The sequence below is a fragment of the Indicator indicator genome, chromosome 3 (assembly GCF_027791375.1).
Source record: "Indicator indicator isolate 239-I01 chromosome 3, UM_Iind_1.1, whole genome shotgun sequence".
NCBI classification, from domain to species: Eukaryota; Metazoa; Chordata; class Aves; order Piciformes; family Indicatoridae; genus Indicator; species Indicator indicator.
The window spans coordinates 25,172,995-25,196,035 of NC_072012.1; the positions used below are offsets into that span (position 1 = coordinate 25,172,995).

At 37.3% G+C, this 23,041-nt stretch overlaps 1 protein-coding gene across 1 annotated transcript in view; it reads left to right on the top strand.

The window, feature by feature from the left end:
- Positions 1–20,219, top strand: part of GRAMD4 (GRAM domain containing 4) — a 44,079-nt gene extending 23,860 nt beyond the window's left edge. The window contains exons 5-18 of the mRNA XM_054399689.1: positions 2,173–2,305; positions 2,760–2,785; positions 4,330–4,421; positions 6,908–6,999; positions 8,074–8,122; positions 8,590–8,661; positions 9,915–9,958; positions 10,057–10,166; positions 11,437–11,591; positions 15,386–15,533; positions 15,964–16,057; positions 16,960–17,044; positions 18,711–18,779; positions 20,118–20,219. Coding sequence (XP_054255664.1) covers positions 2,173–2,305; positions 2,760–2,785; positions 4,330–4,421; positions 6,908–6,999; positions 8,074–8,122; positions 8,590–8,661; positions 9,915–9,958; positions 10,057–10,166; positions 11,437–11,591; positions 15,386–15,533; positions 15,964–16,057; positions 16,960–17,044; positions 18,711–18,779; positions 20,118–20,219 — 1,271 coding nt within the window. The remainder of the gene's footprint in view (positions 1–2,172; positions 2,306–2,759; positions 2,786–4,329; positions 4,422–6,907; positions 7,000–8,073; positions 8,123–8,589; positions 8,662–9,914; positions 9,959–10,056; positions 10,167–11,436; positions 11,592–15,385; positions 15,534–15,963; positions 16,058–16,959; positions 17,045–18,710; positions 18,780–20,117) is intronic.
- The last annotated feature ends 2,822 nt before the right edge of the window (positions 20,220–23,041 follow it).

The following is a 23,041-nucleotide window of genomic DNA, read 5'->3' on the forward strand; positions in this document are numbered from 1 at the left end:
GATCTCTACTAGCACTTTGATTCAGATGGATTTTCTTCACCCCTTTCTTTTGATCTTTAGAACACCAAACCTTCCCCATAAACTTGCTGGATCCTTAAGCAGGTTTCTGAAGAAGCTGAATATAAAAGATAATTTGAACAGCTTCTTATCTCTCTAAACAGGTTTCTGCATTTCTTTTTGTAGTTGACTTGGCACATGCAAGCAAGGAATTATGTACTGTAAAGTGTTTAAGAATGTAATGAAACCTATTGCCTAAAAACTTCATTCTTGCATGCCTTTCTGATCCTTGTCTTGCAAGAAAACAGGTGTAATGTATATTAGAGAATCATAGAATTGTCAGGGTTGGAAAGGGACCTCAAGGATCATCTAGTTCCAACCCCCCACTGCCATGGGCAGGGACATCTCACACTAGACCAGGTTGCTCAGAGCCACCTCCAGCCTAGCCTTAAAAACTTCCAGGGATGGGCTGTCTACCACCTCCCTGGGCAACCTGTTCCGGTGTCTCACCACTCTCAATTCTGTTTTGTTCTCAGCTGAAAAAGCTCTTATAAGCCATTAACCCTATTCTTCCTTTTTCTAAAACAAAATATATTTTGGAGAAGGAACAAGTTTAAGAGTTACTCATTTTTTGGACACTACACCATCATCTACATTTCTCAAGGTGCTGCTTACAATGAATTCAGTAACATAGTCATTTCTGAAAGAAGTAAGGCAAGAGGCAGATTCTCAATCGTTCAGTACACTTAAGCTTTCTTCTCTTGAGACTTAGACTTTTAAATGTGCAGAGTAAATTTGAAGTCACTACTGCCATGTTGTCAATACTTTCTTATATAAACTACCACCTGCCATTTTTTTCCGTCTTAAATACTCCAAATATTTTTTTTTCTTGTTGTTGTTTCTTTATTTCTTGCTACTTTGTGAAGTGCTTGGATGTGGGAAACTACTTCATAAATATGTTTTCAAACAGAAGTGTTGTGTCAGTTGTAAACTGTCACTAAAATCTTTGTTTTTCTAGATGCCACTGTCCTTCATTAATAAATAGTTTGACTTTATTTTTCTGGGCACCAGTTGATTTTTGTCACGTGTTTAAAAGTATAGTTTTGGCTGTTATAGTTGACTGGTTAATATTTCATGCCTCTATTTAATCATCTCAGTTTTTATAGAGTTCTGTATGAAGTTTGGTCCTAGAATAGTTGTGACCAGTGCCCTCTTTGAGACATTGCTGTATTGACCTTCCTTTCCAAAGAATGATCCATCTGTTCCTTCTAGGCAGTGATTTTGTGAGCTATAGGTAAAGCAGGAAGTGATTGTAAAGAAGAATTGATCTCACTTGTATTACATTAAGGATTTTAGCCTTATATTATTGCCATGTACTCCATTATGTATTCCATTTTATATTATTTCCATATATATTTCCGTATATATATATGCTTATATTTTTCCTCTGAAACTGGCATATGGAAAGTGTGCATTACTTCATTGTTTTGCTATACTTAAGACTTCTCAGACAGTAGTATGAGTATATATTCCATATATAGAAGGTAGCATATACAGCATAATTTCTGTAACCTGGCATTAGAAAAAAAAGGGCATGTTTTATGATGTGTATATATATACAGAATCACACATATACAATCGTTCTAGCTTGTAAATTGTTCAAAAGTTGTAGTAAAAGTTCTCTTACAGAATCTTGCTTAAATTTCCACCTGCCTTTCCTGTCAAATTCGTGTGGCTGCAAGGTGGTTGTCCTGCTGTCTGCTCAGAAGTGTTCTGCTTTACATTCACTTTTCTTGAGCTGACCCTTCAGCACAGTAGGAGCACTGAGATTTACAACAATATTCTGTTTACAGGAACCTCCTAACTGGAAAATGTTTCTACAGTGTTTGCTGAAAATTCTTACTTGTTAGGATGTTGAAGTAAGCTCTGTATTTCTGGTAATAAGATGCTTCCATGTCCCATATTTAGAGCAAAGCAGGAATCACCTTTAGTTTAGTGCAGTCAGGATTTCTGTGCAGTGGCAGAAGTGCATTTCCATGAGGAGTGTTGGCAAAGGACAGGAAAGCTGTATGAAGTCTGCTTCCCAATGCAGCATGGTGTTACTGGAATAGGGGCAGGCTTTGGATAAAGATGCCTTCTAATATTATCTTGATACATAGCGCTTCTTTTTTATAGATAAGCGTAGTCACACAGTCAGTTCAAGACTCCAGAAATGGTTTTTTGACAAATTTGGGGAGTATGTTGAGGACTTCAGATTTCAGCCAGAAGAGAATACAGTGGAGACAGAAGAACCACTTAGTGCGAGAAGGTAAATGGCTAGCATGATTGTGAGAAACTGTTGGCTTCTTTACAGATTGTTCTTGTGTTTTGTATTGTTTTTAACGTTTTTCCGTTGTGTTTTACAATTATTTACATGTTATGCAAACTCATGATCAAAACAAGTAATTAAACTGAAAGTACAGAACTATTTCAAGAAGTTTGTGAATGCTTTGGCCAGACATGAAATTTAAAGTTTATATGCTGTCTGACGTAGAATAAGAGTGGTATTATTTACTATGTTCTGTCATATGACTCTCAAAAACTGCGGTCTGGTGCAAGGTAGGCTTTAGTAGTTACTGGAAACACATTTCATAACAGGCAAGAATGAAGCTTTATGCACAAATATCTAATCTATAACTCTGAGCAGTATTTCAGGGATTGAATGTACACAGCTGCGCACTGCTTACCTATGTAACAAGTTGCTTTTATGTATTATTTTTCAGATTGACTGAAAATATGAGAAGATTAAGTAAGTACTTTGAAATATTTTATTTTCTGGAACTAAACATAGTTCTTAGTAATTGGGAGGATTGCTGTGTTTTAAAATCCAGTGGTTTGAAATACTTCTGTCAATTTGTAAGCAGTGGCACAAGTAACAGTGTTTGTATGCTGATGCCTCAGCAAAACAAAACAAAAGGCTGATTTGTGCTCCAAATTGTTAAATAATTGTAGAGGGAAAGGTGAAGTTGAAATAAGGGTCTGTAATCTCTGTGTAAGGTCTCCTTATTCTAGTACTGGTATTCATTCTAGTTTCATTTGGGAGGATACTTATGATCTGTTCTCTGTGGTGGATGTGCATAGCTTTTAAAAAAGGCATTAAGTTTAAGATTTGAGCAGCTCTTAACTTCCTAGGTGAGCCACAAAATCTAGATCTCTGTTGTCCAAGGGTGCCTGATCACTGCCTGGAGTTCTCAAGAACCTTGTGGCCAGCAGATTCCAAATACCTTCCCAGCAGGTTCAGCATAGCTTAATGGAACAGAGCAGATGGAAGCAGTGCTTGTGTCCATTATCTCCTCCAGTGCCTTACATGTTCTCCTCCTCTCACTTCCTCATCTGCTTTGGCTGTGTTGCTGATGCGCAAGTAAATCTAGTTCTGGTTGTTTAATTACTTCGCATAGGAAATGTGTTGAGAATAGCTGTGAATTTCAAGTCAAACAAACTAGGACAGCAAGATGCAAGCTGTCTTGAGGAAAGCCTTCCAAAATTGTTAGCTGTAATGAAAGTGAAGGTGAATGCTTCTAGGGCTTGCTGTGCTCCAGCAGAGGAAGCAAAAGGTGGTCTTGCAGCAGCCCTCTCGTGTTTTCTTGTGTCCCCTAGCTAGTTTGACCAAGCAGAATAGCTTAGAGGACTAGGGTATAGATCAAGTGATTTTTAGGGAACTGAAGATAGTCTCCTCTTGCTGTCACTGGCTGGCTGCGTGCATCTGCGCACGGGCGAGGTGCTTCTTCCAGCACAGATTAGTATCCCATGCAGTTACTGTGAGACCAAAGGTCTGCAGAGGCAAGAGACAAATTTCTTTGGGCAGGAAGGTCCTGTGTTTGTTGCTTTAGGAATAGTAAGCAATGAAGTGCTACCAATAGACTTCTGCAGAAATGTAGCCAAGAGGTATCTAGCCTGCTAGAAGGCTAGCTTGGTCAAGAAGCAGCAAGTTGTTCCTCAGTGGTTTACATGGGATGAACTGGTTTTCAGGGTAGTATGAACAGGACTCAGAAGAGACTGATATCAGCATCCAAGGTACCCTTGTAGAGGGTAATGTTTACTTTTGTCTGTACTTCAAGTGTTTAAACATAACCTTTGTCTTAAATAACACTTTAGTTTTTGGAAATCCATTACTTAACTAATTGTTCAGTTATGTTGATAGGTTTAATTTTTCTTAATTTGGATAAGTGTTTTTATCATTACTTGTCTTGAATATTTCTATTAATTCTCTAATTTGGTTGTTTTTCATCTACAAACAATTTTAACACTGCCAGCTAATTCTAACAGTTGTGTTTTTTCTTGGTTTCTATTTAGAGAGAGGTGCCAAACCTGTTACTAATTTTGTGAAGAATCTTTCTGCCTTATCAGACTGGTATTCTATCTACACTTCTGCTATTGCCTTTATTGTAAGTTATCCCGTTCCTCCTGGGGTAATAAGAACTTTAAAAAAATGTATTATTTGCTGAAATCCACTGAAACTGCTATATCTGAGTAGGGATTGTGCTGCAGTTAAGTCATAGCAAATAGTGTCATTTCATTTAACACAAAATACCACTTGCATTATATTTTAAAGCCACTTTAATTGCCCATTATGGGTTGTAGCATAGTTTTGTAACTGTTAAAATAACTTAGAATGATCTGGGCATTGTTCTCTTGTTTCTTGTCTCCTGTCTCCCAGTTCTGTAACCAGAACGTTATTTCAGCCTCTGCCAAACCTCTTGTTATCTAGGGCTGTAATGCTGATAGTGGCCATGTTTGATAAGAGGCTAAAATTCACCATTTTTTGCCATTCATTAGGATCATACTTATGCCCTGATTTGAGTATCTTTTAAACATTGGTCTGTGAGCTAAATTCAAGCATTCCCATGCTATGTAAGGAGGTTTGCCTACCACAAAGTAGCATAACTATTAATGGAATTTTGATTTGTTTTCCTCCTAATTGTTAATTAAATGATATAAATTCTTTTGATCATGAAATATTTTTATATCAAAGGAAATTATTATCAGCAGTTGTAGCTGAATCTGTGTGGTATGGGTTGACCCTGGCTGGAAGCCAAGTGCCCACCAAAACTGCTCTATCACTGCCTTCATCATCTAGAGAGAGATAAAATATAATGAAAAGCTAGTAGGTTGAGATAAGGACAAGGGGAAATCATTTGGCAATTACTGTCACAGGCAAAACAGACTTGGCTTGGCGAAATAAGTCAAATTGAGGTAGGATAATGAGAAATAAAATCCCTGTTCCTTCCTTATTTCTTGACTCAATTTTACTCCTAGTTTCTGTGCTGCTCCACCCAAGCAGTGCAGGGAGATGTGGAATGGAGATTGCAGTCAGTTCATCATGTTTTCTCTGCTGCTGCTTCTTCCTCAGCCAGAGGACTCCTCACACTCTTCCCTTGTACCAGTGTGTTAGTTCTCCATGAACTCTCCAGTGTGAGTCCTTCCCACTGGCTATAGTTCTTTATGAACTTCACCAGTATGTTTCCTTTCCATCAAGTGCAGTCCTTCAGGAACAGACTGCTCCAACATGTGTCCTCCATGGGATAACAGATTCTGCCAGGAGCCTGCTCCAGCATGGGCTTCTTCCAGTGTGGGGTTCTCCATGGGCTGCTGGTGGATACCTACTCCACCATCAACCTTGTGGGCTGCAGGGGGACAGCCTGCCACAGACAGTCTTCACCAAGGGCTGCAAGGGAACGTTTGCACTTGTGCCTCTAGCGCTTCCTCCCTCTTGGTTCTTTGCTGACCTTGGTGTCTGCCCAGTTGTTTCTCTCACATGTTCTCCTCTCTCCAGCTGCAATTGCTCTTGCACAGCAATGTTTCCTCCTTCCAATATATGTTATCATAGAGGTGCTGCCACCATAACTGATGAGCTTAGCCTTGACCAGCAGTGGGTCTGTCATGGAGCTGGCTGGTACTGGCTCTGTCATACACAGAGGAATCTTCTAGCAGCTTCTCATAGAAGCCACCCTTGTAGTCCCTGCCAGGCAAACCCAGTACAACTTGTTTGGTGAAAATGTCACACACCTTTTCATTAAGTGATCCCTCTCTGTAAGTTACAGAGCTTTATTTAATGCTTTGTTATGCAGCACAGCTCAAAAAATACTGAAAAGGAGAATTCCACATCCTGTATTCACTCCATTCTATTCTATTCCTTTTTCTTTCACCTCTCCTGACAAACCCATTCTTCACATAAAAGCTGAAAGAAGGATCTTCAGCTGTTACTCAGAAAGCTCTGGAACACTGGAGTCAGAGCAGTCCTTCATTTTGGGGTTACCAGTGGAAAACCTAATGTCTTTCAGCAGGGAGGCTGTAGTTTCTGTAGCTTTAGAAGTTGTAAAATGGGCAAAATACTATTTGAAGCAATTCTCATCTATGCTTTTTTGGTAAAATAAGGCCTGTTTTTCTGAAATCTTCTTAAGCTTAGTATAAATTTGGGATTAACTAACTTGAAATAATAGAGCAAGAGTTTACCCCATTGCCTTGTAAGGGGCTAATTGTTACAACTCTTCTACTATGCCATTATTTCAACTCACCTAGGTGAGGTCTGACGTATCATGGTCATGTAGCAGGTTCACAGACTTCAAAGTTTACTATTTATTTATACCTTCCTGTAATTGAAGCGTTGAAAGTATTAATTCTCTCAAGCAGTTGAGGAATATTTAACTGTCATCTCTGGAGATTTACTTCAGTCTTGCACTTTGTACTTCACATTCATGAATACAGTGCTATTGTCTGTCACGGGTTTGCTAAAATTTAGTGACTTTTGTGGTCTGGCTTTTGTGATTCTGAACCTAACAGTACAGTGGGAAATGGTATTTTGTATAACTCACTGTACTGCAGTTTGTAATCCACATCTCTCTTCTTTTTTTTCTTCCTTCTTAATCTGCAGATATACATGAATGCTGTATGGCATGGCTGGGCCATTCCCATGTTCTTATTTTTAGCAATTTTGAGGTTGTCCCTAAATTACCTCATAGCCAGGTATTTGCTTAATCACTAGATTATTCTTTTGTCATGCTTTGCTTGAAAGATGCTTTGTTATTCTTGCACTGAATCGTAAGCTGTTACCTTTTCTAACATTATGAGTTCAGTTTAACACAGTGAAATTCAAAGTCTAATATACTTTATGTTGTTGCTTAATTTCTATAATTTTTGACTGTTCCAAGGAATTATCTTCATTTCCTGTGACTTGGATCATCATAAATGATGGTGCATGTTCTCAGATATATTCCTCAACACTTCAAAATTCTGAAATAAAAATATTCTGCAGTATTCAAATTAGTTGAACATCACCTTAAATATTAAAACCTACTCCTTTTTCCTGGACAGAATTTTCACCTATAGCCTAAAATAGCACTTCTGCCTTTTTCAGTGGCTCGTGGCATACTTTATGCAAAGTATCTTCCATTTACACGTTCATTCTCTACTAAAAAATAAGCCTTTCTTTAAAACAAAACAAGAAAAAAAAGCAAACCCAAAAAGCCAGCAACAAGAACAACAGCAGAAAAAACACAACAAACCAAACCCAAAAGATTTTCTGTACTGTGATTATTATTTAAAAATGCTCTTTTAGGCTGATGGTGTTTTGCCTTCAAGGTGCTTAAAATAGTGAGGAGGATCTTGATGTGCATAATTTAAAACAATTTTCTTATTTCTTAATGCTTACTGTCTGATACTCTTACTTGGAAATTGCCAGTAGCAAATAGGCTCCAGAAAAAGTTGATACAATTTTTATCACATAAAAAAATCCTAGGAAAAAATATTCCCAGTTATTTACTCTGTGCACAGAATCCACTTCTATTGCAAAACCTGTAAGCAATGATTCTGTATCTACACAGCTAATTTTTTTTTAAATGCATGTAACTTTAAAGCTGTCTGTGTTTGGCCACCTGTGCTTATGTTATTTTGTGGGTTCTTTGTAGATACGGGGATTTATTTATTTATTTTAAGCCATAAGTGCTTGCTGCAGGAAGTTACTTTTTAATGTCTTACAAGTAATCCATGTTGGCAGGTGAAGTAGTACTTGCTCTCTTTAACTATTTCCATAACTTCTAGGGGTTGGAGGATACAGTGGAGCATTGTGCCTGAAGTTTCTGAACCCATGGTATGTCTTTAATTGTTTGACCTGTATGCCTGCATTAAAAATTGCATATTCAAAACCTTCCGTGTTTAAGTCAGCAGCAGTAAAAGGGAGGAAGAGTGAAGTGGAAATAAAGACACTACTCCTTTTTTGTCTCTTAAAATTTGAAAAACTTCAGTAACAGCAGTAGGTTGGGGTGTTTCACTGTAAAATATTCCAATCTTGAGTGGCACTTTTGGAGTAAATGTTATTGTGACAGCTTGGGACAAGTTAGGTCCTGTGGGATCTTCAAGAAGCCTTGCATTCTGTAACATTTTTTAAATAAATACTTGCATGTCATGCTTTAGGCAGAAGTACTGTGTTAATGTAAGATGGAGACTGTTTAGAGGGAAAGGACTATTGCGGAAGGGTCGTGCTGTCATGAGGAATTTTGTAAAGTTTCATTTTTTAGCTGAGTTGAAAGTTAATGGATTGTCTCTTTCTTGCCCAAGGAACCTCCAAAAGAGGACCTGACGGTGTCTGAAAAGTTCCAGCTTGTTCTAGATGTGGCTCAGAAGGCACAGGTACTTGTGCTGCACTTGGACAAGGAAGTTCATAGTACTTTGTTATGCAGTGTGCGAAATCAGACACTTTAAAAAGCAATGCTTTCTTTTTGTGGGGATCGTTACCTATGAGTAATAAGGATCTCAGTAAGATGCCTAGAACTTCTGAGAACAGCATGATGTTTCAGAGAACTACTTCAGGTTCTCCAGTCATGGCTCTGAGCAAGGTCTGAAGAAGAATGAAGGAGCTTCTGGCAGTTTTTCCCTTAATATTTTCAAATGAGCTTTTGATAATGTAGATAAGATGATGAATCTTACCAGTGTACTGTAGTATGGATCTATATCCCAAATATGCAAGTTGCAGAACTGGTGTAAAGAGGCCCTATTAATTCAGATTTGTTTGCACAACATTCTTGAGAGAGTCTGTTTTAGACACTACCAACCCACAAGCCTTTATTGCTTGTGTGGGAGAGGGTGAGGGTAGGTTTTCTGCCAGCTCCATCAGTTTGAAGTACCCTAGGAGCTGAGTGACTCCACCATCCAGTTGAACTGCAACCTTGTACCATGTCTCATGATGTGTCACTGTTGAATGTAGTTTACCATTATCTTGCCAACTGTATATGCTCATCTTCCTTCTGCTAGTGGTGCTGATGCTTATATGAACACCTTTGGAAATTTATTGGGAAGATGAAGTTTGCAGATGCTGTGACAGTAAGAATGAGTTAGAGAGGATGGCTGAATAACCTTAGTTCTGAGCAGGGATATGTCTCCATCAACAACTGCTGGATTTACATGGAATCTAGTAACTCAAAGGGTATTTGGTAAACATCTGGTGGTGTGTTTCTAAAGAAGCTGAGATGATGAGCTCCGTAAACACTTCCTGAGGCTTCAGTACTCAATGTGAGAAGAAACTCCCAGTTTGTTTACCTACTGACAGAAGCTCTTAACTCTTGGATTGACAGATTAATTTGAAATATTTGCTGTGATGTAAACACTTTCCAGTTGTGACAGTGGAGTCAAATAGCTTCCTCACTTCTAGCAATCAATCATGAATTGCAGCACAAGATGTTAAATGAGATGGAAGTCATCACATATTGCTATCCTATTTTTTCTTAATTATGAAGTACTGTAATGGCTAAAAATTAGTTTAAAAACATCGCTTCTGGGAATTGCTTGTTAGCAGCAGAGTAAGGTAACTGCTGGTGTCTATTGTGTGGACAGAAAAACCTCAGATAATGCAGGACTCAGTTCTAATTCTCATGCTTCTTATGCAGAACCTTTTTGGCAAGATGGCAGACATACTGGAAAAAATTAAAAAGTAAGTTATCTGATGTTAGTCTTTTTTTCCCCCATCTTAAAACAAGATTTGACCAATGTCTGGAACACTAGTAATAAAATATTTCTTTTTCTCTGCAGCTTGTTCATGTGGGTCCAACCAGAAATAACACAGAAGCTCTACATTGCCCTATGGGCAGCATTTATTGCATCCTGCTTTTTGCCCTACAGGATTATTGGGCTTGCAATGGGTAAATGCAATAAATAAGTGACCTGTTACAAACTAGCCTTAATGGGTTAAAGCTTAACGTCTTCTACAGAGGGAGGATTTTAGAGTTAAAGAAAAAACACCCAGCATTAATAAATAATGCATTGTTTTAAAGTATTTTGATTGTTTGATGTTTGTCATGTGCATTTCAAAAACCATCTCTGGATACATAATAGGGTAGAAAAAGACTGGATAATGCATTCAGTCCTTGAAGAGCAGGAGTTTATGATGAGGTGTTACATCATCCTTATAGCAAACAGTTTGAAGGCTCAGAGGTCTTCAAACTGGCAGCTATAAGCCTTCTTCCAGGAAGCCTATATTTTGGTTATTTTTTGCTCATGCATCCTTGCAAACGAAATACGTGGGACAACATAGAAGGCACAAAGATGGCAGGGTTGGAAAAAAGTTAAAGGTCTGATGGGACTACCTGTAAAACTTGGAGGATAGGCTGGGTGAAATGAAGAGCTTTCTGTGGGTGAAATTGCAGGTATTTAAATTCTTAACTAGGAACTGGGAAAAGGAGGCTTTTGCTACAGCATGAGACTGTCTTGTTTTTATATGAAGCCATGTCCTGTGAACCAAGAATTTTGTTGGGCATTTTTTTTCTTCATTACAGTAGTTATATGATAAAATGAGTGCTCCTTTTCATGTAACTGAACTTCAAACTGTGTTAGATTGAATGTAAGCGTAGGTTCACTTCACACATCAATTTAATTAAATGTTTGAAGAATGATATTCTTTACTCTGACTCTTAGAAATAAGAGATCTGAATTGGATTCAGTGAAGTTTTGAGAGATTGATTCAAGTCCTTTTTGATCTGGTAGAATTCAAGGAAATGCCCTGCATAAAGTAAGAGGACATAGTGGAAGATAGTTTAATGAAGTACATGAGAGCCCTCTGTTGCCATTTAAATTCTTGCAAGGAGCTGTGGAGTTGAAAGTTTTCGGAATGCTTCTGGTAATAAGGCATATATGTCTGAACTGTTTTAACGTTGTTCTGTATAAAACGAAGCTACATTAGGTGGTTTAGAAGAACTTGGGGTGGGGTGGAAGGACTCTGGGCATTGGAGGAAAAGAAATAATTTCCTGCCTTTGGAAGAGGAATGAAGATGTTAAACCTGAGAGAATGGTTTAGCGCTATGATAGAAGATACCAAATTTGGTTTCATTCATAAACTTGTTAAAACATGATCAAAATAGTGATGTTATTAATTTCCCTTTGACATGTGTACTGAAGTGATTGCTTTTTATTCAGGACTCTATGCTGGAATCAAGTTTTTCCTTATTGATTTTATCTTCAAACGATGCCCCAGACTAAGAGCTAAGTATGATACTCCTTATATCATCTGGACAAGTCTCCCAACAGATCCTCAGCTCAAAGATAGATCTAATGCTACAGTGTCAAGACGGGTAAGGGTAATAAATCTTTTCATCCCTCCATTCCTAACATCTGAAAATTAGATCCCTTTCTCCCTTTCCCCCAGTGACTAGAGCACATTAAAGGGAAGGTTAATTAAATCCTAACAGTCAATGTTACTTCTGTTCTTTTTTTATATTTATTTTTTCATGATCCACAGTTTTTATATGGATATTGTTTCTCAGAAGAAAGGAATCTATTATCAAAATGTGTGTATAAATTATACTGGAAATTGTGTGAAGCGTGCACTAAAATAACACTCTGAATATTCATAATCAATTTCTGTAACACAAAACTGCTAATGGGATAAGTGTTAACAGAAGTCATGGAGTAGCTTACAGATTTTAGACAGTATGTGTTTTGTTTATTTTTATTGGATGACCTTTTAACAGAGGTAATGATAGATTACTTTGTCATCATGTTGGTACTCAAACAATAAATTTTTGTTTTGTTAAAATCTCATAGTTAAATCTTCAACTGTTGTTTTGTATGTGTTTATAAATTTATCTGGGCCTGACATAATAGCTGAAAAGCAGTTTATTCTTTTCCATGTTCCTGAATTTGTGTTAGTTTAATAATACAGTGTTTATTAGCTTAATGCCTTTTATCATAATGTCCAATTGCATTCATTTAGTATCTGAGTACTGTAATAAGTTCCCTGACTAAAATGTGCAGCATATAGCAATAATTCAGCCTGAGTACACAACTGGAAACCAAAAGAGATTGACACATGAACCTTCGAGTGTTAACCTGTGAAGGAGGAATATGAGGTTCTGGAGGTGATGGAGTAGTTAAGGGTAAAATAACTGCTGCAAAATGTAGGTATTTCGGAAGAAAGTGGTAGGGAAAGACAGTCTCTAATAGAAAATGAGTATCTCGCTCCTGTTTTCCAAGGGATAAGAGAGGTGAATGGACACTTGGATGGAGCTGTCCATAGCCCATATTTTTCTTGCTCAGATGGGCTTAAAAGTTCCTCTTCCTCTCAAATTTGCAGGTTATCATTCACATACTGTAGTAGTTATGGCAGCCTCTTGCAGGGTCTCTGATCTGCCATAGAATTAGAAAGGCTTTGAATTGCTGAACTTGAATCCATAAACTTACAGAATGATTATCCCTTACAGCTTAAGTTTTTACAAGTAGAACAAATTTTGGTACTGCTGTGTCACAGTTGACAGGTTTCAATTATCTGCCTGCAAAGTATTTGCAGGACTGCGTTATCTGCGTCCAAAAGTCTTTGAAACAACCGTGTCTCGGTAACAAACTTTTTTACCCCATAAGATATTTCTGGAACCCTCATAGTATAAAAAAAATAGGTTTTTGTACAAAAATTTAGAAACTAATAAGGTTTTTTACTAGGGTTTTTCTTTTTTGGTTGGTGGATTTTTTTTTTTCCCATAGAAAAGGAAGAGCCCAAAGACATGAGTGTCAGCATATGTGCATTTGCTTTCGCTTCTTATCATGAAACAACATGTATGGGATGCCATAAACGTAGACACAATGGAATATTCATTGCTTGTACCACCACTCTGACCCCATGTCCTTGGAGGATCATCCTGACTACAGTATCTGATGGGTAAAGGAAGTATATCAAAAGCTGATGTCAGTTCAAGTGGAAAGCAATACCTCCAGGTATTCCTCTGCCCAGGTTGTTGGTGACATTTTAGAGAGTCAGGGCTCTTCCAGCATTACAAATCAAATCACTCCCAGCTACGAATTAAGCCTTATCAAAATCAAATGCAATGCTTTTTCCCCTCCCCCCATAATGACCATAGACCGTCTTAAGCCTGGGTGGTTATGGATAAATTAGCTGCTGCTTTTAAAGGTAGAGGAAACATTTACCTGTGTTAGGAAGGGCCAGAACTGAAAGAGCAGAACTTTCTCACATCTACACCCATTGGATGCTTGTGGTACTGAAGTCTTAAACATCTCTTTATAATCTCCCTGGATGCGTTCCTGTGTGATCTGGTATAGGTTGGACTAGATGATCTTTTGAGGTCCCTTCCAACCCCTAACATTCTGTGATTTATAAAATGAGTAGGTAGGAAGCATTGTAGCAGAAAGCAGGAATACTTCACATTCCAATACAAAAAAACATTGGATTTCTTGCCCTGATCTTTTTTTATGTTTTAGGCCGTGGAGCTTCATCTGGTTACATACATACTGTGCTAAATAAGCTGCCCAAGAAAGCCTTCAGAAAATTCATCTGATTTTTACGTGCACACAAATGGTTGTAGAAGCTGTTACTTTCCTTGGTTCCAGGGGCTCAGTGATGCTAATGACACCACAGAAGGGCAGTAACGGAAGCAATAGCACAGTTATCATCAACTATTTGCTTTCCATGTCAATTTTCTTTATTCTTTTACTCTGAAGCATCATTGTATTACAGTTGCCCTAAAAGCTGGATGGTGAATACCCTCTGCTGTGCCTGTTGTCAGTCTGGTTTCTAGTCAGCAATTGCAGTGCACATTTTTTCATTTGCTTTGTATTTCTTTTGTTAGCGCTAAATCCTGCAAAGTGTTGAATGCTGCCAACTTAGGTGGAAAAAAAAAAAAAAAATGCAGCAAAGCCTGATTGGCTTCCGACAGCATCCGGCCTTTTCAGAAGAAGGGCTTAGTTCTGAGCCTGCATGTTGTCAGTTTGCCAGTTGTTTAACTGTATGTGTACAGTAGGGCTGAGAACAGAACTGTTAATGCTTCAGTGACAAAAGCCAGCCTTTGGAATCGTATGGTGCCCCTCCCAAGATGAAAAGGCAAATGGAAGCAAGCTTTCCAAAAGAAACTGCCTTCTGTTCTTTGACAAGCAAGGCTTGTTTGCTAGGGCAGTATCCAGTGTTTCAGAAGCTCTGTTTAAAAGTAGATTTTACTCAGGTAGTTCATTTTTGAGAACTCCATGCTACTTTTTTTCCCCCCTCTCAAGGATGCTGACAACCATTCTGATTTTATTTCACAAGTCAACACCCAAAATTCAGTACAATGTCAAAACAAAGATCAATAGCTCTAATGCAACCTGAATAAACTGGTGTGCTCTAACCACTGATAACTCTTCTTTTTTTAATTGCCTTTGTTGTGTGTAGTCTCTGGTTTTGTGAGCAAGTTCTGGCAGTGTCACTCAGTTCATGTTTTATTCTATACATTATACTGTTAAATAGACTATTTTCTTTTATTTTTGTCACTGTCACATTTCTGTTGTTTGTTTCTTTTCCTGCTAGCTGTCAGGGCATGAAAAGGTATGGATCTTAGTGTGGAACATTTCCTTTCAATTTCAGTATTTGTGTTCATAATGAGCTTATGCAGTTTTGTGTGGCTTTTTCTTTGCTCTTCTTTCTTTCTACACTTACTTTGTGCAGTAATATTTTGTGCTTTGTCTGTCTCTTGAAGATGGACCAATAATGATAATGTATTAACTGTTACTTATTTTCCTGTTACCATAACTGGAGCTTTGTGCAGTGACTTAGCTACAACCGTATATACCCTTTACTGTAGAAAGTTGTATTTTAAGATAGGTGCATTTAGCACCATGTGCTTTCACCCCTGCAGACAGTGTCCACCAAAGACTGACAATTTGAAAGGTTATGTTCAGGTAGCACATCAGAATTTTGTGTGCTGTAGCAATGGTTTAAAGTAATATTTGAAAGCTAACTTTGTTGAAATAATTAAGTGAAACTGTTGCATTACAGATTTTTTTTTTTTTTTTTTTTTAGGAAGAGTAGTTAGCCAAGTTATTTTTAAGACCACAGGTTTAATGTTGCTGTTCGAATTTTGGAATTGTGTTTATTGTTTTTCTGCAGCTTCAAACAGCAGCATCCAGAAGTTACGTGGGCTCAAGTGCCCCAACTGGAATAAGCAAAGATGAAGACACGAGTCGTTTCCATACCACTAAGAGGGGCAATTTTCATGAAGTTTTTAACCTGTCAGAAAATGAGCGTCCTTTGGCAGGTATTATGCAATGAAAGGCTGTAGTAGTAGAGCATTTTCTGAGGTTTAAAGTTGAATTCCCATTCTGTGCAATGTAGAGCTATAAGCTGTTGATTGAAAAGACTTGCTTTAAATTAGGATGAATGGAGACAGTGTCTTTCATTCCATGTCCTTCTAGTTCTTTGAAAGAATGCACAGCCTGGTGTGCCTTTTGTGGTAATGCAAAGGGAATAATTCTGTGGGTGGTGTTTTGGTTGTTTGGGTTTTTTTAAAGATCATTGTTAAAACATGTTGTGATGTCTAAACTCACCTTATTTACAGTTTCCTTTGTAAACATTTCTATCTTCAGGTATCTGGTTTAATTTTCATGTTTGTGGCTGTTTTATAAGGAAGCTGTTGGGGGGTAACGTCTGTCTGTTTCTTAAAGTAACATTTCTTACGACTTTTTCAGTGTGTGAAAATGGCTGGCGTTGTTGCTTGATAAATAGAGATAGGAAGATGCCTACAGACTACATCAGGAATGGAGTTCTTTATGTCACAGAAAAGTGAGTTGTTGCACTCCACACATTTCTTAGGAGGGAATACCTAAGACACTAAAAAGTTTGAATCTAGAAGTAATCCTTTAACAATGGTTTGAAACAAAAATATTTTTTCATGTCCTTTAAAATAAAAAAAAAAAAATCACCATAAGAGAGGGAGAGCTGAATCTGGGGTGTGGTAACATTCAACAAATGTGATCTTGCTGTGGAAGGGTTTGTATAGCAATGAAGAGTAGTAGTTGTTAGTAGCTGTAGTTCTTGATGTTCACATGCTAAGTATATGTATACTAAAAAAGAAACCTAAAATCTAAGTATATTTGAAGAGTTGTGATTAGTGGTTATTTGGCATATACTCTTATTTTCTTTTTTTAAACCAAATTGAACGTAGCTTCCTTGAAACAATGTGCAAACAAAAGAAAATAGAAAATCAAGCCTTGGTTTCAAAGCTAGTACTTGATTTTTATTTTTGTTAATCCTTACCCACCAGCCTCCCAGGGCTGGATCACTGTTATCACTGCTGTTTGGGTCTTCCACTGAAATTCCTGGAGTGAATGAATGGAAGTAAAACTCATCTGTATGCAATGTCACCTAGTGATGGAGAACACTCTAGCATTTAGAAATCTGAGCTTTTGTCTGTATCACAATAATGTGTTTTCCATTAATCTTCTTTTTTGGATTTGCAACTGTTTAAGGATATATGTGCTTGAGTGTCTTCAAAATGCTTGTCAGGTTTAACCGTTCATTGCAGTAATAGAAATACAAGTTTGGGTTTTTCACTCTGTGCGATTCTGGCTTCCTAGCAGGTTAGCCAATTGCTAGAATTTATGAGTGTTTGCTCTGAAGTGACAGAACTTTGTGAACTTTAAGATTACTGTATAAAAATGAATATTTTCTTTCCTTGATTCCAGTTATTTGTGTTTTGAAAGCTCCAAATCCGGCTCATCTAAAAGAAATAAAGTTATAAAGCTAACGGATATAACAGATATTCAAAAGGTATGTCTGTTTTGTGTTGCAGGTAGGGGAGAAAGCTGGTTTTCTATTCAGTTTGTCATGTTTTGCTTTTCTGCTTATGTTATTTTGTAAGTAAAATGTAATCCTTTGATTAAGAATATTTCCCAGAACTGTTTGTTTAGCCATTTGGACTCAGTGCAAGCAAACTCACTATAAGCGTAAAAATGAAGTCGTTTAGTAAACTCTTACACCCCTGTACTACTTTTAAATTAAAGTTGTGTTGTGTCTTAACTCCTGCATTGACTAGAGCTGTTTAGGCATTAAGAAGATTTATTATTAGCAGGAATTGTGTAATGTAACTTGTTTGGCTGTTGATGCACCGTTTTCAAAGTAGATGCCTTAGAGGGATGAGAGATTATTTTCAGTGGAGAAAAGTAAATCATTAGAATGGTAGGACTGGATCAGGCTGGAGTTTCATCTAGTTGAGATTCTTGTCACTAACAAGAGGCAAGAAATTGGTGACTGGAAGTATGACAACTACAATGTCCAGTTGAGTTTTATCAGCCTGAAGTCACTAATGGCTTTACTGAGGTATTGCATCACTCTCTGTGGTGTTTAATGTCACATTTTGTTACCTTCTCTGAGCTTGTCCTGTTCTAAAATACAGACACTGCTGCTTTCTACATCCTGTATCCATGAGTGTCACAGGTTAAATTATGCTGTATAGAGAGACACCTCAGCCCAATGCCTACTAAAGTACCTCTAGATTTTCAAATTAGTTCCTTCTATTTATATCATGTGTTTTTAAAGTGATCGACATGCATAACTTGAACATTCCCATTGGAATTCACTATTTATGGATTTTAAAACATCATACTTGAAGTAATGCTGGCTTGTTGCTTAGTAGGCCTTTAGTGGCATGAAGGTCCTTTTCAGCTGTGTAGGTTTTTAGTGATGATAAAATAGGGATCATGTAGCCAAGCATAAAAATGTATTGTACCTGGTTTTATTTGAGGGTGGGAAACACAGACCAGATGTGTGGAGTCTTTTTCCTCTTTGGGATATTCTCCAATTCAGCCAACTGTATCCCTCCTTATTATTACAGTCTTTCTTTAAAAGAAACAAACAACAAAACCCAACAGACCCAAACAAACAAGACAGATATACCCTCCCACCCCCCCCAAAAAACCACAACACAACAAATAGAAAAAAACAAACACCAACTAAAAAACCTCAAACCAAACAAAACTCCCAAGCAAACAAAATGAAACTACCAAACCTATACACACCCTGTTTGTCTTTGTAACTTTGAAGAAGAAACTTTTTCTGGTCTGCTCACTGCTCCAGTGAATGAACGTTACTTCAAGGGAAACATTTAGGTGGTGTTCACAGGCACACTCTCACATACTTTTCACTGGCACATGTGGCTGGGGTGTACCACCTGCCTGCACCAACCAGCTGCTGGCATGGTCCCTGGGCATCTCACTGTAGAGGTGATGCTGTGCCCAGTGACTCCATGCCCAAAGGATGGTGTCTGGCTGCTTCTTGTTTGTATATAGGAGTCTGTTAGTTATGGCTGGGAGGATACACCAGTGACAAGTTGTGTAACCTTCTCAGCACCTTCTGCAATTGTTCAGTATATTAAGATAGCTTTCATCTGTGTTTTATGGTTCTGTTTTTTGTTTTGTTTTGTTTCTCTATTTTTTAGTATAAAGTGCTCTCTGTTCTCCCGGGATCAGGGATGGGTATTGCTGTATCAACGCCATCTACACAAAAAGTAAGTAGCTGGCTCTATATCTGTCTTGCTGTGCTAGACTACAAGCCCTTTTTGTCTTCTCTGGCTAGCACCAACGAAAAAGACTCCTTTTTTTTTTTCCCCCTTTCGTCAGTGGTTGTTTTGTTTGTTCTTAGTTAAATTGTCTGTTTTTCTGTGTGTTTGGCTTCAGAACTTTAATTTCAACATTTAGCTTCTTCTGCTACATCTCAACTCTTTAACACTTCAGAAAGATTTTGTTGTTTTGCTACCCTCGTTGACCATTCCCCAGCATCTATTCATCAGTAGCATGAGGGCTGCTCTGGAATGAAAAGCTGATGACTTGAGAGCATTTCTGGGTGAGGAGGCTTTGGGATGGAAGGGTGTGATCATCAGATGCAATTTTTATGTTTCAGTGTTATGGTGCTAAAGATTTAAGTTTCTTTAAGCCTCAATTACCCTTTGAGTGAACAAAGCTTTTCTTAAGATGTGACTGAACCTGGTTTTAAACTAATCACAGAGTCACAGAATGGCTTGCTGACAGTGCACTTGGTGCCCTCATCCAGGTCATTCATGAGTATATTGAACAGCACTGATGCTAGTGCTGACCCCAGAGCGTCAGATTGGTCAAGCATGATTTTCTCTGGTGAATCCATGCTGACTAGACCTGATAACTTTAGTTTCTTCCATGTGATGACCTGCAGAACGAGCTGCTTCATCACCTTTCTAGGTATGGAGGTGAGGCTGACTGGACTGTAGTTTCCTGGGTAACTCCTCCTTGCCCTTTTTGAAGACTGGAGTGACATTGCTTTTCCTCTAGTCCTCAGGCACTTCTCCGGTTCTCCATGATCTTTGGAAAACGATGGAGAGTGGCACAGCAACAACATCACCTATAAATAGCTTTTCTCCAAGACACACAACCATTGTTCCAGGCTTTCTGATCATTGTTTGATACTGAAAAGTACTTAATTATGAGTTGAAAATGTTCATCTACCTAAATAAATATTCTGTGAGCTGAAACAAAGATGCACTGATACAGATTTTTAGATACCTTTAATGGAGGCAGCAGTCAATCAGGTAAAAGCTATTCACTGAGTGTATGGAAAGAGAGGTGAAATATTCTCCATTGCTAGTACTCTGTGCAGATACATTTTATGCCGTGGTTGTTTTAAGAAGCAGTAAAAAAAACCCCAAACCTTAGAAACTAGTTTAGTGGGGAAAAAAATATTTTTATGTCTTTATTATTGCACTTTGAGTACTGTTCCTGTTCCTATTAATCTGTTCAAAACTATACCTAGAGGAAGATTTTTCATTTCCAGACTGACTTTTTTTTTGTTTTTTTTTTTTTCTCCTCTCATTTAGCCTTTGGTGTTTGGTGCCATGGTACACAGAGATGAAGCTTTTGAGACCATATTCAACCAATACGTAAAAATAACCTCTGCATCATCAAGTAATGAGAGCTAGTATCTTATTCTAGAAGACCTAAAGGAAACTTTCTTATTTTAGAACTTGGTAGTGAAGAAAATGAACATCTTCATCTATTTTGCAATAATTTTTCTTGTCTGGTGGTTTATATTCTATCTTACATAAATCAAGTGTATTTTATATATGCCTTCATGTTTGTTTTTAAGGGTTTTGTAAAAAAATTTTAAAAGAAAAAAAAAAACCAAGAAAAAACAAAAACCCCTAACCAAAATCAATAAAATGAAACAAAGCAGTGAAAGTGCTATCATCACGATTAGCCTTGCACATTAAGCACTTTTAATGTTTATTTACTGACATTAAAAGGTGGGGAGACACTTAAAGAACTAACTAAAGTGAAATGGATTCATCCCTTTAACTCTACTCATATCACTAGGGATACATTTGACCATTTATCAGTTACTTTTCCCCAAGATGTGAGAATGATGACTGCAGCAGCTTGAATTCTCTATTTTCGGCTCAGTTTCTGCTTAGGTTCTTTATTAAAGCTGATAGCAACACCAGGGAAGTATTATCATCCTAGTATTTCCATATTTATAACCACACTTAAAATAACTCCTTTCTAATTCTTGCATTGCAGAAGGATGTTTTCCCCATTTGGTTAGGTTCAGTTTTTTTCTGCATAGCTGTTTAAATTTCTTGTACAGTGAATTGGAAGAGAAAGTTTATAACTATATCTTCCTTTCTTAATTAACCAAAGTGAGAGGAAGGAAGGCAAGTGGATACTTTTTATAAAAGAAGGCACCAAAATGTTGTTCCTAAAATATTAGGTATCATATATTTGTATTTCTGAAGATACTTGACATAGAAGGGCTCAACTGTTGTACATGTTATATGTACAATGTGTTTGTATGTTAATGCATTAAAAATTTGCAGGCCTTTTGTGTTAGGGGAGGTGGGAATAATGAAACTGAGACATGACTTTTTATCTTTTTTTTTTTTAATGTGGCTTTTCTTTTGAGCTACCTTATAATAAAATATCAAAATGTAGCAGCTGAAAGCATAACTTCATTTTCAAATCTTAATTTGAGAGACATTAATATGTTGCTCTTTTTCCATTTGCAAAATTAAACGTTAGTAACAATTAAACCAAGCAACCAGGTAATACAGGAGGGCTGTGCTCCTTCTCTAAACTCTCTCAGGCCTTTTTAGCAGCCAAGCACATACTGACCTTTGTCTTTAATATTAGATAGGTTTTATACTTCATATAATAGCACCCAACTGAGAGGTTTAGAATTTTATTTACATTTTCATGAAAGCACAGTAGGAGTTACACCAAGCCTTCCAGTATGCCTTGTCCTTTGCAATCTTTTGAGTTGAATATTATGGATGTCTCCAGAACCTATATGAATGTCTTCCCCAGAAAGTAATGGAGATGCAAATTCTTAGGGGACTTGATGGATCTTTCTTTCTTTTTTTCTTTACAACAGCAGTTTTTTTTCTTTATAGTGAAAGGGATAAAATGAAAGAAAGGAGAAGGGAGACAAACACAAAAGGATGTTTAACTCTTAACACAGCTTTTAATTAAAGCCTCTCAACAAATGCAGAAGTAATGAAGAAGGTGGCAGTTAAACTGTACAAACCTTATTTCAGTCTGGCCATGAAGAGGTATAATATGAAGAACTTAATATGAATGTTATATAAGGAAATACTGTGATTTGCTTGGGGATGGTATAGTGAAACACTGATGGGGTGAAACTGTGTCCTGGATGGGAATGTGAACAAGAATGTGGGAAAATCCATCATAATGGCTAAAATCCTATTTTTGAGTTCTCCCTTTGGAGTAGCACATGAATGTGTCTTTACATGACCTGAAAAGGGGGTGTTTTTCTAAAACTTCCTTGGGTATGGTAGAACTAAGGGCCTGAAAACATAAAATACAAGTGAAGCTGGTGGGGAACCAGCTACCATCTACTAGCTTGGCAGTTTATGGTTTCTTCACTTTACACATGCAGATTTTATGTTCAAATAAAAATCCTGGATCTTGAATATTTTTTTTTCAAACCTACTTTAATTAATCTCTTTTTGTAATTGCTGTGTATTATCATTTGGCTTTCCTTTCTAGAAGCTTCCCTGAACAGTAAGTATGACTGACAAATAGGCATTAAAAATTGCTTAATGTTACACAAATCTTAATCAGATTCATTTGTTTTGTCTTAAGAAAAAAATCCCTTGGATGTGTTTAAGGTTATCCTTTTTTTTTTTTTTTTGAAGAGACAGAAAACTATATTTTTTACAGAGAGCATGCTCTTTTTCTTATTTTTGTATCATTTTTCAAGTGTAATTTATACCTTCACTCTAATTGTGACAGCAGTTTAAGTAGGAAATCAGTTGACTTGCACTTTTTGCTTTCTCCCACCCTTCACTGACTGACACTAGTACATAAGGCTGTCCTAGATTCTAGTTCCTGGAGGAGCTATAGGTCCTGTGCTGATAGTGCCAGGAAAACTAACTGTACCTAAGCTTCTGAGAAGGAGAAGAGAAAACGTCATCCTTCTACCAGACTGAAATGCCTCATGCATACAACATGTTCCTAAAGTGTTTTTTTTTCTTTTTTTCCTGAGGCAAAGAAATTGCAAACTTCTTACAAAACCTAATGAGTTTGTTTGAAATTACTCCACACTTTAACAATGTGGACTTGATAGTTAGCAATTCTTAAAGCAGTAAACCTAGTGCAAACTGCAATGCAGCATTGTTCCATTCTAATATGTAGAAAACAGACTGGATTAAAACAAACACACACAAGTTGTAATATAACTGACAAACATCTATGTACATATCTTGCAAAGTTCACTTTACGTGGG